Source organism: Neovison vison, chromosome 2 (assembly GCF_020171115.1).
Source record: "Neovison vison isolate M4711 chromosome 2, ASM_NN_V1, whole genome shotgun sequence".
In the NCBI taxonomy this organism is placed as follows: domain Eukaryota; kingdom Metazoa; phylum Chordata; class Mammalia; order Carnivora; family Mustelidae; genus Neogale; species Neogale vison.
In genome coordinates this window covers 182484028-182500048 of record NC_058092.1, presented here as the reverse complement: position 1 = coordinate 182500048, position 16021 = coordinate 182484028, and the positions used below count along the sequence as shown (strand labels likewise).

The following is a 16021-nucleotide window of genomic DNA, read 5'->3' as shown; positions in this document are numbered from 1 at the left end:
AATGATTTATTTGGACTTTTGATTACCTTCATTCCTAGCTGGAGTATGTAAAGTTTCTTTTTATTTATTAAATAAAATGGAAAAAATTGTATATAAGTAAGAACAAATGTTGAAAATGGGTGGATAAATGGCCTTTGTATTCAGAAGAAGAGATAAAGACCTTAGAGTGATTTCCCCCCCCCTTCGGAATTGTTCATTAGGTAGCCATTGTATATCTACCATCTGAACAAATATAAAAGTACAGATTAATAAAAGGATTTTATCAAGAATGAATGAGAAATTTGTATTTATTCATAACCAAAATAGTCAAAATACCCAATAATGTTTCACGTCAAAGAAACGTGTATTATTTTGCAGAAGCATGCAGCAGTTACTGGATTACCCAGAAGATGATGTTGAGGAAACATTTTGTCTTAATTTTACGGTAAGATAGAAAGACAGAATAGCCTGATTATTCATCATCCCTTTTATTTAACAGCTGTGCCTTACAGGTTTTGGGTTGTCTTTTCTTTTCTTTCTTTTTTTTTTTTTTTATGGGTGGAATTCTTAACGCATTTTAGCTAACATTTATTGAGCATTAACTATATGCTAGTCACGGTATGTACATTATTTCATTTAATCCTCATAACAGTCCTATGAGATTAGTATTATTAGCCTTATTTTACAGATGAAGAAAACTGAAAACAATCATTACATGTCAGAAATAATATTTATACCCAAGCCTGTGACTTCAGAGCCTAGTGCTCTATCATTACGCTAAAGATCCTTTACAAATACAAGAGGACCTCTTTATTCAAGTATTCATTTTTGAGTCTACAATTATAAGAGTGTTTAGAGAAGCAAAGGTTATTATATATAGAATATTCAGTAATAAACTTACCACTTAAAAGATTAATTCCTGTTCAGACATCCCTTTCTGCTTCACACTAGTATTTGTCCTTGACCATTTGTCTTACTTTTGACATGACATACCACAGTAAAAATGCAAATATTTTGGAATGTTATTTGAAAAGTGAAATTGCAAATCAAAGATACAGAATTTTGTTAATGCAGTGAAGGGGATGGTGAATAACTTACCCATCCAAATGCCAAGCCATTGACAAATAAGGATCTGGCAGATGTAGACTGTTGACAAAGAAGAAAAAATAAGCAAGGATTATGAGAAGGGACTCAGAATGAAATGATCTGACTATTAAAATTAAACTCTTGGGAAAATGGTAAAACCTTTGGTTTTCTTTTTTTTTTTCTTTTCATTTTAAAAGCTTAGTATATTTGTTTTCTCCCCCAAATAGTCTTCTTTATGATACTGAGGTTCAGTCTGCCAGATACTGGATTCTGCTATCACACAATTTTACCAAAAATACTACATGCCCCCTCAAAAAGTTTACCCATTTTTTCATCATTTTAAGAACTGACACATAGTACGGTTGGAAGAAAATTAGGTAGATTTAAGATGAAATAGATGAATTTATTTTAAGAGTTTTTTTCCCCAAGGATAAAGGTCCTCCTTGGACTTTTTCTGTTTACTATCAAATTTTTAGTTCCCCATTTCAACTGAATGGTTGGTTTTCCATTGGTTTACTTCTTCAACTCAGTTTCACTTATAGCAGTATCAATTACCTTTAAACCTTTTTTGATTATCTCAGTGGGCTGATACATTGGGTTCCAAACAATATAATTTATAATTTATCAGTCACCACGTTTGTGAATGGTTAGTATATTCAAGAACTATGGTAATTTAAACATTCCTTCTCACTGCCATTTCTTCCCCAGAAGTTTTTAGTGGCTCTTCATTGCTTGCATAGTAATAGCTCTATAATGGGCTTCAAAAAAATTTGTAAATATGACTTTCTTTATAACCTATGTTGTCCCCCTGTTCATGCTGAGTTTTATCACATGACACATACTCTCTCACATACCTTATCCTCCTATTTTTTAGGGCCATACATTTTCAGAACTTGATATTTACTTACATATGTATCCTATCCAGTTTCTGTGCTCAGTCAGAAATCCTTTCCCCTCTCAATCTCTTGAGAGCTGACTCATCTTTCTAGGTTCTTTTCAGATGACCTTTCCTCTTGAGGTCTTTCATACTTCCTTCACCTAGAAGTGAGTGTGCTTTCTTCTGTGGTCTGATAGTGATTTGTTCATGTCTCTATTATGGCATTTATTTTATTATACAAAGTTGTTTACATAACACATTTCTCCTCTTTAACTGGATAATCTACTCCACAGCAGGGATTTGTTCATCTCTTATCATCCCACTACCACCACAGTGTTTTCTAGATAGCAGGTACTTAAAAAAAAATGTTCTAATAGAAGAGGGCAATATTCCAAAAAGAGGGACTAGAAAGAAAAAATACAAAGGTGGGAATGGTAATATTAAAAGGAAAATTAGCAGACTAGTAAGGGAAATAAAAAGTTTCAAAATAATTGACTATCCTTATAAATCCAATTAATAGCATACTAGAAAAATCACCTGTGATCAAGAATGCAAACAAGGTAGATATTAGGAATACGTACATAGTAGTGGTTGTCATGTGAGAAGAATGCAAAGCTGGTCTGGGCTACATACATTTTGACACTTAGCTTCTGTCATGTGTACAAAGAAAACATCCTTTCTAATACAGTGATTGTTCTAAAAAAAGTTTTGCATATAATAAATACTCAGTTTCCTGTTGTTAACTAACCAAACACTTGGTAATTTGTAATTAATTAGTCACAGTAGGATTTCACACTACTACAGAGGATGAAAATTTCTAGTTACGACTTTATGCAGAATTCACAAGTAAGCTTATGGTAGTAGCAGAATTTTACCTGAGCTTTATTCTTATATTTAATGAGAGAAAGGTAGAATATAATAATAGGTTATTAAAATCTAATAAGTTTTGAGTCTGACATTGACTTTTTTTAAAAATTTAAATTAATAGATCACAGTTGAAAACTTTGGTGCAACAGAAGTGAAAGAGCTGGTTCTAAATGGTGCAGACACAGCTGTTAACAAACAAAATCGGTAAGTGAATTATAGCAGCATCAGTGGTAGTAATAAGATTCCATAGGCATTTTTCTTGTGTATATAGAAACATGTCACAACCTTAAGTTTTTACTCAGATAAAACTTACTTTTTGAATGGTTAGTAAGGAAGTAATTGCCTTTTGCTTCTGAAATCCCTTTAAGACATTACTGAAGTTTGGGATAAAAAGATCATAAACAAGCAAAACAAAGAGAAGGGAGAGGGGACATCCACAAACTCATTTTTGAAATCTAGAAAACAGGGTAACTAACTTCAGCCAACCAGAGAAAGCTGCAACATAAGATGGACTGGGAGGAGCCAAGAAGACAGCCAGTTTATGTTGCCAAAGTCTTGGGCATTGAGAATAAAAGATGTTAGAAGGTATATGGAGTTTAGGGGAATGCTGGAGACAGAAAGATTAATGTTGTAAAAAACAAAAACCCATTTTTTTTTTAAAGATTTTATTTATTTATTTGACAGACAGAGATCACAAGCAGGCAGACAGGCAGGCAGAGAGAGGGAGAGGAGGAAGCAGGCTCCCTGCAGAGCAGAGAGCCCGATGCGGGACTCGATCCCAGGACCCTGAGATCATGACCTGAGCCGAAGGCAGCGGTTTAACCCACTGAGCCACCCAGGTGCCCCACAAAAACCCATTTTAATTAGTACAGTAGCCTGGCAACTTCACCTTTCCAGTATGGGCAGATGGTTGAAAATTTATCTTCTGGGGAGATTGAACTAAAGGGACTTTGGATATGCTGGTGGGTGGGCGGGGAGACGACTTTGGATTTGCATACAGTTAGGCACAGGGTGGTTAAAAGACAGAACTGAAAACAAGTAGATTGATTTACACCCCCCACCCACCACCCCCGGCACTGTATATTGGAGGATTTTTTAGATAAACTGCCTCACTTTTAAATACGAATGGATAGCCAAAGATTGATAGCCCTTTAAGGAAAAACCAAAACAGTTGAGAAGAACGCCAAGGAAAGAGAAACAATGCAGGATGAAGAACAAAACTTCAAAAGAAACTGAAATCAGTATTCTTATCTATATGGATTAAAAATTATTCACTTTTAAGTATCAAAAATTCAATTAAAAATTGGAAAAAAAAATCACTGAAAGAAATTTGTTGAAGAAATGGTATCAAAAAACTTGCAGAATCGAATGACATACCTTAAAAAACATGCCTTTAAAATTGAAAGCATCGGGCACCTGGGTGGCTCAGTGGGTTAAGCCGCTGCCTTCGGCTCGGGTCATGATCTCAGGGTCCTGGGATCGAGTCCCGCATCGGGCTCTCTGCTCAGCAGGGAGCCTGCCTCCTCCTCTCTCTCTCTCTGCCTACCTCTTTGCCTACTTGTGATCTCTCTGCCAAATAAATAAATAAATAAATATTTTTTTTAAAAAAAAATTGAAAGCATCAAGGGGTGCCTGGGTAGCTCAGTGGGTTAATAAGCCTCTGCCTTCGGCTCAGGTCATGATTTCAGGATCCTGGGATTGAGCCCTGCATCAGGCTCTCTGCTCGGCAGGGAGCTTGCTTCCTCCCCCACTCTGCCAGTCTGTCTGCTTGCTTGTGATTCTTTTCTCTGTGTCAAATAAATAAAGTCTTTTTTTTTTTTTTTTAAGATTTTATTTATTTATTTGACAGAGAGAGATCACAAGTAGGCAGAGAGGCAGGCAGAGAGAGAGAGGAGGAAGTAGGCTCCCTGCTGAGCAGAGAGCCTGATGCGGGACTCGATCCCAGGACCCTGAGATCATGACCTGAGCCGAAGGCAGCAGCTTAACCCACTGAGCCACCCAGGTGCCCCCATATAAATAAAATCTTAAAAAAAAATTGAAAGCATCAAAAGAGTTGGGGGGGAGACATACCAAGGCAAAATAGAATTTCAAAATCCCCAGGGGGAAGAAGGATCCTAAATCTACCAGGAAAAAAAAAGTATGCCATATATAAAGAATTAAGAATCAGAATAACATCAAATGTCTAAAGAATGAGACTGAAGCTAGGAGATCAAAATTCTGGGAAAAAATTACTTTTTAATTTCGAATTCTGTATCTGTTAAGTATGTCAGTGTATATTAAAACATCTTCCTGCATCCAGAGTCTCAGATACGTACTTCCAGTGCAGTTTTCACAAGAAGTTACAGGAGAATGTTCCACCAAACAAGGAATTAAACCAAGAAAGAGAAAGACACATGATCCAACCCCCCCCACACACACACACATAGGATCCAATATAGAAGAGAGGCAAAGAGGATTGCTTCTGCAGGAACAGCAGTGTGTAGGTTTAGGAAGAGCAACCAAAGTGGGTGAAATCAAGAGGATGGAAGGCTCCAGAAGAAAAATAGAACTGATGCTCCCTTATGTGATGCTTCCTAGAGTTGAATGAGTCTAAGGGAGGTTAACATTTCTGTTGAAGTTAGAGATGAAGTAGCAAATTAGGGAAGCAGAAGTTCTTTTTAAGAAAAGGCAGGTAAGGGCGCCTGGGTGGCTCAGTGGGTTAAAGCCTCTGCCTTCGGCTCAGGTCGTGATCCTGGGGTCCTGGGATCGAGCCCCACATGGGGCTCTCTGCTCAGCGGGGAGCCTGCTTCCTCCTCTCTCTCTGCCTGCCTCTCTGCCTCCTTGTGATCTCTGTCTGTCAAATAAATAAATAAAATCTTTAAAAAAAAAAAAAAAAAGGGCAGGTAAGGGCGCCTGGGTGGCTCAGTGGGTTAAGCCGCTGCCTTCGGCTCAGGTCATGATCTCAGGGTCCTGGGATCGAGCTCCTCTCTCTCTCTGCCTGCCTCTGCCTATTTGTGATCTCTCTCTGTCAAATAAATAAATAAAATCTTTAAAAAAAAAAAAAAAAAGAAAAGGCAGGTAACCCTAAAATACTCTAGCATAATTCTGAACAATATTTATAATCATAAAAATGTTAACTTTAGTGAATAATGAACCAAAATTGTTGTAATGGGAGCTTTGGGGGAAACAAAGTGAGAATGGGCCAAGTAAATGTAAATCTTCACCTTCCAACAGTAGATAATCAATTCATTAGATTATATTTTAAATTGAAAATTAAGGAATAACAATAAAATTAGGTTGTTGAAGTTTGAAGGTAAATATCAGAAGGGATAGCAAAAAGTTAAGAATTTGCCTTCGAGTATCTGAAATTTCTAAATGTGCAGGACAAAATTGGTTCATTCTCTACTGTGTTACAATTCCTTAGAGCTAGCTTATTGGCTGTGCAAGGGACTTGATCCAAATGGTGATAATCCTGGTTCTGCTACTTCGAAGCTGTGTTAACTGTAGGAATGTCTCCATGCCTCAGTCTCCTTTTCTGTAGAATGTGATGTTAAATTGTACCTATTTCATGAGGCTATTTTGAGGATTAAATGAGGCAGTAATTCTAAGATGTTTAGAGTAGTGCCTAGCACATGTACGTGCTCAGTAAATGTTGGCTGTTAGGAGTATTACTATTTGACATTTTAAACTGTGCATATGTCTTATTTTGATTAAAAATAAAGCTGTTTTTAAAATAATGTGAAAATTTTAGGTTTTTCTAACCTTTTAAAAAAATGGTTTTGAAAAACTTTGTGATTTAGATAGGTTTATTCCTGCTTTTAAATTTCTTGTTCAGTTTTTTTAATCTAGTTTAGAAACAATTTAAAGAATTTTATCTTTGTATTACCATTCCTACTTAGATAATAAAAGTGTTGAAGGTAAAAATGTTAGCACATAAAATAATTTAGCCTTTTGTGTTTAAGGCCCTTAACTGGTACAGATAAATTTCACTTTCCAATTAGATGAATTATAAAATTATGCATTACAGAATTACCTGCTGCTTTTCATCAGAGCCAAATAGCATATGCTATTGATTTTTCCTTAGGCCCACCCAATTTTATATTACAGTGGCCTCCTTTAACATTTTTTTCCTCTTTTTAAATTCACTTTGGGGCACCTGGGTGTCTCAGTTGGTTAAGCAACTGCCTTCAGCTCAGGTCATGATCCTGGAGTCCTGGGATCGAGTCCTGCATTGGGCTCCCTGCTTGGCAGGGAGTCTGCTTTCTCCCTTTAACCTTCCCCTTCTCATGCTCTCTCTCTCTCAAATAAGTAAAAATAAATAAATAAATAAATTCACTTTGGAACTATTTTATAATAATTTTATAACTGCTAAGATAACTGAATTTGCCAGTATTCCCATTTGTAGAATTATCCTTTTTAATTTGGAAGACAGGAGTAAAAAATACTGAAATCATCTGGCACCCCTTTTCATTATTTGCTTGATTAGATAGTTGCATAAAATATTTGTGGCTAACAGAACAAATTGAGTAAACTGCAGTGCTAATTATTAGGTAAAGAGGACTTCTTTTTTTTTTAATAGTTTCCTTGCAGGAAAAAGCATCAGAAGTGTTTATGTGTGTATGGGTACATGTATGTATATGCACATAGTTTTGAAAAGAAAACTGTGCTTGTAATCCTAAAAGAGTGCTTAATAACCCTTTTGGTATTTAGTTTTTAAAATAAATTTTATTGGGACATCTGGCTTGCCTAGTCAGGAGAGCACGTGACTCTTAATCTCTGGCTCATGAATTTAAGCCCCACATCAGACATAGAGCCTACTTTTAAAAAAAAAAAAAAATGTTTTCAGATCCTTGAACCCTGAGGAAAAGCAGACTGTTGTTTGCTAATAGCCTGAATCCCAAAGCTATTTTTTTTAAATCACCTGATATTTTTAACAGATGAATCTTTTTAGAGATACATGTGGAGTGGTGGCATATAAATCTCAACAGTTTGTGAGTACTGAAAAATTATTTTGGGGGCGCCTGGGTGGCTCAGTCATTAAGTGACTGCCTTTGGCTCAGGTCATGATCCCAGAGTCCTGGAATCAAGCCCCACATCAGGTTCCTTGCTCAGTGGGAAGCCTGCTTCCCCCTCTCACACTCCCCTTGTTTGTGTTCCCTCTCTCACTGTGTCTCTTTCTGTCAAATAAATAAATAAATAAAATCTTAAAAATATATATATATTTTGATAGACATTTGTGTCATCATTCTTCCCATTAGGAAATAACATTTTACCTCGGAATAGCCTCATTTACATTAGGCTATGAATGATAGATTAAGTCTACATGCATCCTAGATACTACTGGATTTTTGTATAGAAGGAATAATTAACTCCTCTGCAAAGACTTTGTCCCCTTAGAATCCTAGTCATACTTTTTCAGTTTAAATATAAGTAACAACTGTATAGGAGCACTCAAACTTTTAATGAGACTACGTATCTATTCTCTATAAAAAACAACTTTTATATTCTTTGCCATGTGTGCTTTTTCATTTCTAGGCAGGAGTTTGTTGATGCTTATGTGGATTACATATTCAATAAATCAGTGGCTTCCTTGTTTGATGCTTTTCATGCGGGCTTTCATAAGGTCTGTGGAGGAAAAGTTCTTCAACTCTTCCAGCCAAATGAACTACAAGCAATGGTTATTGGAAATACAAATTATGATTGGAAGGAACTGGAAAAGGTAGGGGAAAACAAATCTATGAATTGTTGTAACAGAAAAGCAAAAGGAAAATATGACCTATTGGTGGAAAAATTGCCCTCTCACTGTTTTCCATTTCACACTATTACTGTCCTGTTTACAGGAAAACCCTGTACCCTTCTTCCTCCACAATTAATGAATTTTACTTGTAATTGAATTAGATAGCATTTTTGTATTTGGGGTAGTGATAGTTTTTGTATGGAAAAATGTCATTTATGACAGAGGTCAGATGGAAGTCCAGCTAAACTGAGTTTTCATTCTGCCCAATCATAGGAAAACCATTTTGAAAAGCACTCACATTGCTTAAGATCGTTGTTTCTTTTTTTCCTGATTATTCTCAATGTTAAATTTTTTAGCAGAGAGTGAATAATATTCATGATCTTCATCACTAGTGTCTTAACCAATAAAGGGATCTTTAGGAAGAAGATTAGGAATTTTTTTTTTTTTTTAAAGATTTTATTTATTTATTTGAGAGAGAGAGAGACAGTGAGAGAGAGCACGAGCGAGGAGAAGGTCAGAGAGCGAAGCAGACTCCCCATGGAGCTGGGAGCCCGATGCGGGACTCGATCCCGGGACTCCAGGATCACGCCCTGAGCCGAAGGCAGTCGTCCAACCAACTGAGCCACCCAGGCGTCCCAGAAGATTAGGAATTTTTAAACAACTTTTTTTCTTTTCCTTCTTTGTACAAAGAATTCTCAGATACTTCTTCAGATAAACATTGAATAAAAAGTGCTAGGCTATATCAGCTTTGAGAAAGATGTATGCAATTTGACTTACAAGTTTTTCCATCTTTGTTCTGAACCCCTGAAGCAAATAATACATTATATGTGAATTTTTAAAAATTCAACACACACACAAAAATAATTTTTTTCTTATTTGTAATCTAGAAAACACCTGATACAGTTCTTGCAGTAAGAGTTTGATATGGGGCACCTGGGTGGCTCAGTCGGTTAGGCTTCCGGCCTTTGGCTCATGGTCATAATCCTGGGGTCCTGGGATTGATCCCCACATTGGACTCCCTACTGCTTCTCCCACTCTCTTACCCTGTGCCCCTGCTCCTGTTCTGTCTCTCTCTCTCTCACTCACTCTCTCAGATAATTTTAAAAAGTTTGATACATAACAACACCTATTAAGTTAGCTAACATCCCAAAATACAGTAAGTCTAACAAGGATACAGAGCATTGGGAGCTTTCATACATTGCTGGTGGGAATACAAATGGTATGGCCACTTTGGAAACAGTTTGGCATTTTCTTATAAAGTTAAATATGCACTTACCACATGAGCTAGCAGTTCTCTAAGGTATTACGTTATGTCCATACAAAATCTATAAACAAGGGGGTACGGAGCATTATTGTTTAATGGGTATTGAGTTTCAGTTTAGCCAGATGAAGAGTTCTGGAGATGGATGGTGGTGATGGTTGCATAACAGCACGAATGTACTCACTCCCACCAAACTGTACACTTAGAAAGGGTTAAGATGGTGAACTTCGTTACAGGTATTTTACCACAATTTTTTTTTTAATTGTGTTTTTAAAAATCTGCAAACATGTCAAAAACTGTAAACAAACCCAGGTGTCCTTCAGTGGGTGAATGGATAAACCAGCCTAGGGTCTATCCATACAGTAGAATACTAAGCAATAAATAGGGATACATTCCTGATACATGTGACATTTGGATGACTCAGAGTCCTTACGCAGTGTGAAGAAGGATTATATGCTGTATGATTCCATGTACATGACATTTGTGAAGAGACAAAAATACGGAGAAGTGGGCTGGTGGGAGTGGGTATGTGTCAGGAGAGGGTAGCACTAAAGAGTTCTTTGGGGTAATGAGTGTTTCATGTCCTGATTGTGGTGGTAGGTACACGAGTTACATGTGCTTAAAACTCACAGAACTAGACACACACCTGAAAAGGCCAGTTTTAACCTTTAATAATTCAGGGAATACATTTTTTAAATTCAAAAATATTTAGGACTTCTAGTTAGTTAAACATACTATAATAAACATGCTTTTTCTCTGCTCCTTTCCAGAATCTCACTAGAATGACAATAAAGGAATAAAGGTAGAAATACACAGAAAATATAAAAATACCATTAACAAGAGAAAAAAAAGTTTTTGAAGACAGAAAATGCATGGATGATGAGTTGATGAGTGACTAGAGCAAAGAAAATTGAATTCTAAGCCTCTTGAGGGGCAGGGTTTTTAAGAGGCAACCCATTTCACACCCTAAAATTTCTAAAAGGCTCAGAAATTGGTACATCATGTTATTGTGGTGGCAGGATGAATGGTTAGGCTAAAAGTAGAATTACTTCAGAGCTAATTTAAGGGATTGTTAGACTACTCAGGTTCTCTCTCTTACACAGCAAAAGACAACTGTAGGGAGAGCCACAGAATCTAGGAAACCAGGAAGAACTGAGGAAAGCTGATAGGCAAGCTTAAATCCTCCAGGAAGGAGATTGAAGATTTCTTTTTTTGGTCAAATTGATCTGCTCAAGAGAAGAAAGCTGTACTGACCTTAAGGAGACCCTAGTGGAAGTGGATTCCACCTCCAGTCACCCTAAAATGAAAGATGATACAGTGGCCTCTCATCACACTTTACATCCTACATAATTTGTCCCTTTTGCCTCCTCTCCTATTATTCTTCTTCTCACTTACACTACTTCAGCCTTAACAGCTTCTTTGCTGAGCCAGTCTCGGACCTTTCTATTTCCCTATCCCTGGAACTCTTTTCACCTTGATAAGTCTGAAAGGGCTCTTGCTTTTTACTTCCTTTTATGTCCTTATACCTTCTCAGAGACCTTTACTGGCTAACATCTAAACTTGAGCGTGTACACACACACACTCTCTCTCTCTCTCTTTCTCTCTCTCTCTGCTTTTCCTGCTTTACTTTCTCTTAGAATTTGACCTAACATAAATTTTACTCAATTGTCTTCACTGTCTGTTGCTTCTTCCTACCCGCCTCCCCCGGCCAATGTAAGCATTATGAAGGCAGGATTTTGTCTCTTTCTTCACTGCTATATTCCCAGAGCCTAGAGGAGCACTCAGTAAGTACTTAAAACCTTGCTTGAAGATATAATTGATAGAAATTGATAGTTTAGCATACTTTAGTGTACTTAGTATACTTTGGTTTCTTTCATTGTGTATGTGATGCATTATAATATCAGTGATTATGATTTGTGACTTTTAAATGCTCTTTCTTTCATCAGGACTGTGTACACATTTCCCCAGAACTATTTAGAGGTTTTGAAAAAAAAGAAAAAAAACTTTAGTCATCCTCCTTTCATTCCCCACTAACATGCTCACAGACTATAATTCATATTCATTAATTCATTAATTGATAGAATTTCAGCCATTTTTCTCCAAAAATGTTTACAAATAGCAAGTATTTTGTAGATTTCAAGATATCATTGAGATAATCATGGCTATAGACAGAGCCCAAAATTTTAAGCAGCCCATTAGCAAATACTTATTTAATACTTATTTAATACTGTGGATAGCGAGTACTGTGCAGGAGATTAGGGAGACATCAGTAAATAAGACTGAAACATGATCTTTGCCCTGTAATAGGAAGGTAGACATTAAATAATTTAACTCTGATGAATACAAAGAAAGAGTGTTCACTGAATAGTATGTCAAGAGGAACTTAACCTAGGTTACACAAATCTGGGAAGGCATCTCAGTAGATGGTAGTCTCTACAAGGTAAGGAAGGACTTGGTTGACTGCAGTTTACCCAGGGCTCCACATTTTGACTAAAACTTTCTGTGTATCTGTTGAATGAATCAGTGAATGAATTTGGTGACCTTTAGTCTGAGTCTTAAAGTATAAATAGAAATTGGCCTGACGAACAAAGGAAAGAGGAGGATGTGGCTAAGAGGTCTAGGCTGAGAGAACAGTGTGTCTAAAGGCCCTGATGTTGGAGGGTTCTTCTGAGAACTAAAATTTAAGGCCAACTGTACCTAGATTTTAAAGAACACTTTACAGTGAAGATTTGCTCTCCCTCTCTCCTCTTTCCTCACCTTTTCTTAGTGCTGGCATTTTTTTAAAAAGAGAAGTACGCTAGCTCCACTGCTGCAGATTATCCCAAAATTTAGTGTTTAAAATAAACAGTGAACATTTATTTTCCCACTTTTCTGCGGGCAAGCATTTCAGGAACAGCTTTAGCTGGGTGTTTTTAGCTTAGGGGTCTCTCATGAGATTGCAGTCAGGATACTGGTTGGTGCTTTAGTCATCTGAAGACTTCATTAAGGATAGATTACCTTCCAAGATGGCTCACTCAAAAGACTGTTGGCTAAAAGCCTAGTGTTTCACCAAGATGACCCTCCCTCTACAGTTCGAGTGTCCTCTTGAAATGGCACCTGGTTCTCCCCAGAGTAAATGATCAAAGAGGTTGAAGCCACAGAGTTTGTTGTGAGTTAGCCTCAGAAGTCATGTATTTCTCATACCTGCTATATCCTGATGATTACAGAGTCAGGCCTATATGCTGTGGGAGGGGCTGCATAAGGAAGGGCATGAGCAATAGGAGGCAGAGATCATTAGGGGCCATTGTGGAAATTGACTACCACATAAAACTTGTCAGATTCGAGACAAAACTAGGATCACTTAATATTAATAAAAGATTATGTTGTTTTTAGAATACAGAATACAAAGGGGAGTATTGGGCAGAACATCCAACAATAAAAATTTTTTGGGAAGTATTTCATGAATTACCACTGGAAAAGAAAAAACAATTTCTGTGTAAGTATTTCTAACTAGTCCTGTATGTTTTATGGGAAATGGAATTAACTTTAAACTTATTTTCATGGATTAATTGACCACTTTGTTGGATAAGATGTTATCATTCCAAGGTACTGTTTCTAATTTTCAGTTAGAGTAAATTTTTTATCTGCATTCTTATTTTGAAAGCTGCATTCAGTTTGCCTCAAATAGAGTTGGTTCTTTCAAATGAAAACAAACTCTAACATTGACTACAATCAACTAGAGTTGTAGTTTCTTTTAGAATTTCTAAAAAGGTTTCTAGAGGATAGCTTTTTCTTTTTTTTTTCTTTTGACTTTTTTTTCTTTTTCCTTTTCATCAAAACTTTGGGAATTTCTGTGGAAGATAGAACTTTTGTAGGACATTGTACTCATTTATAACCTAATTAGTGTGTCTTTAATCTGTTAAATGTATATTCTCATTGAAATGACACTCCCTGTGTTTGTATTTTGTTACTTTTTTAATTTAAATTTTGTTAACATAGAGCACAATATTGGTTTGTGGCATAGAATTCAGTGATTTTGTTAGTTAAATACAGCCGCCAGTGCTCGTGAGGTCCTTCATACCCCTCCCCCATCTAGCGCATCCCTCACCCACCTCTCCCTTCCACTTTTAGTTTGTTCTCTGTCATTTAAACTCACTGTGGCTTATTTCCCTCTCTCTTTTTTTCTTTTCCCCCTTCCCATATGTCCATCTGTTTTCTTTCTTAAATTCCACGTACATGTGGGATCCTATGGTGTTTGTCTTTCTCTGACTGACTTATTACTTCGCTTAGCCTGATATACTCCAGCTCCATCCACATTTTTTGCAAATGGCAAGACTTCATTCTTTTTGATGGCTGAATAATATTCCATTGTGTGTTTGTCTGTCTCACATCTTAGTTATCCATTCATCAGGAAATGACACTCCCTTTGATATTCCTGCTATTGTCAAGAATATTTTTGTTAATCTTTTTCTGACAGCTGAAATAAGCTTGGCTGAATTTGTATATTTTAAGGATGACAGGTCTTTCTTAAGTGATTTGAGTTTTAGCTGTCCATTATAAATTTGTATTCAAAAATGTTGGAAACTGGGGCACCTGGGTGGCTTAGTCGTTAAGCATCTGCCTTCAGCTCAGGTCCTGATCCCAGGGTTTTGGGATCGAGCCCCCACATTGGGCTGTCTGCTCGGCAGAAAGCCACCTTCTCCCTCTCCCACTCCCCCTGCTTGTGCTCCCTCTCTCGCTGTGTCTTTCTCTGTCAAATAAATAAATAGAATCTTTAAAAAAATGTTAGAAACATTGAAAAAGGAATCATAATCAAAACTGCAGTTTGAAAAAACTGCATTTTATATTTGATGTATAGACTAAATGGCTATTCCCAAAAGAATGGCTCTCAAATGTTTTGTCAAGGAAAGTAGTCGTTTATTCATCAAATATTTATTAAGCATATTCTGTGTGCTAACATTAAGATTATACTTCTAAAGGAAAAATATTGTCTGGATGTATAATTAGTATGTCTCCAAAATCATGCTTCCGCATTAGAGTAAACGTTAATAATATAAAGGTTTGCCATGGTGACTGTACTAAATAACTTGGTACTCTATGTTTTGATAAAAGTGGTTGGCTGAATGATTTTTTTTCTTGTTAGTATTTTTGACAGGTAGTGATCGCATTCCTATTCTTGGTATGAAGAGTCTAAAACTAGTCATCCAGTCAACAGGAGGTGGCGAGGAATATCTCCCAGTTTCTCATACCTGTTTTAATCTTCTGGATCTTCCAAAGTACAAAGATAAAGAAACTCTACGCTCTAAACTGATTCAAGCAATCGATCATAATGAAGGCTTCAGTTTAATTTAACTGGAAATACTAACTAATCAGTTTATTGCAAAAGCATTAAACTAATTATTTGTGTTTTTCTTGTGGTGATGAATTCAGCAAGGTGACAGAGGTACTGTTATAATTCTTACTTGCAAAATGTTCAATGCTCTGAGTATTCATGAAAGCCAAAAAATATTAAAGGAAAATGAACAAACTGTGTTAATATTAAGCTTATTGTACAGAACCATGGATTTTTTTTTTGCCATCTTCCAATAAACATACAAGCATTGTGAATACATTGAAGTTTTACTAACATGAATTTTAAGAGTTTGCATATTTCACAAATGATCTGGTGTGTGAGTGCATGGAAATGTTGCTTAATTTTCAATCACTGAGTGAAAAACCTTTATCTTTGGCCTGCAATAGTCATTCGATTATTTTTTCATTTTGTAAATAATGTTAAGTTTTGTAATAAAATAGTTATGTTCTGATACCAGTACAGTTTCTATGGTTGTAATTCAACTGAGCTAAAAGGATTAACAATTATGATTAAATCTTATTCTGAGAATCTATAAAAGCAAAAAATTAGCATGATGAAACACAGTCTTTGCTTTTTTACGAGAATAAATATCCTTGTGCAAATCTAAATTAGAGATAGGAATTACCTAAATAACCTGTGGTTCTTTCCTTTTGTGAACCTGGAGATGCTGTCAGAAAGCTTAATATTCAGTACTGGAAGAACTTTGTCCTACAGCTGCCAGGAATAGAAACTGGCTCCTATGAGCACCAACCACTGGCTTATAGCTTCCAAAAACTACTGATGCTGCAGGTTGGTATTTAGTCAGAATTTTCAGTGCTTTAGACTATTTCCTTGAATTTTTAGAAACAAATCTTAACACAGTTTTTATGGTGCTGATGCTTAGTTATCTCCTATGATTAACTG

General features: G+C 36.3%; 1 protein-coding gene across 3 annotated transcripts in view; it reads left to right on the top strand.

Moving 5' to 3' along the window:
• Positions 1-15574, top strand: part of HERC4 (HECT and RLD domain containing E3 ubiquitin protein ligase 4) — a 117405-nt gene extending 101831 nt beyond the window's left edge. For all 3 annotated transcript variants that reach the window (XM_044239628.1, XM_044239627.1, XM_044239629.1), the window contains 5 exons: positions 358-424; positions 2931-3013; positions 8324-8507; positions 13159-13261; positions 14909-15574. In XM_044239628.1, coding sequence (XP_044095563.1) covers positions 358-424; positions 2931-3013; positions 8324-8507; positions 13159-13261; positions 14909-15117 — 646 coding nt within the window. In that variant the 3' untranslated portion in view covers positions 15118-15574. The remainder of the gene's footprint in view (positions 1-357; positions 425-2930; positions 3014-8323; positions 8508-13158; positions 13262-14908) is intronic.
• The last annotated feature ends 447 nt before the right edge of the window (positions 15575-16021 follow it).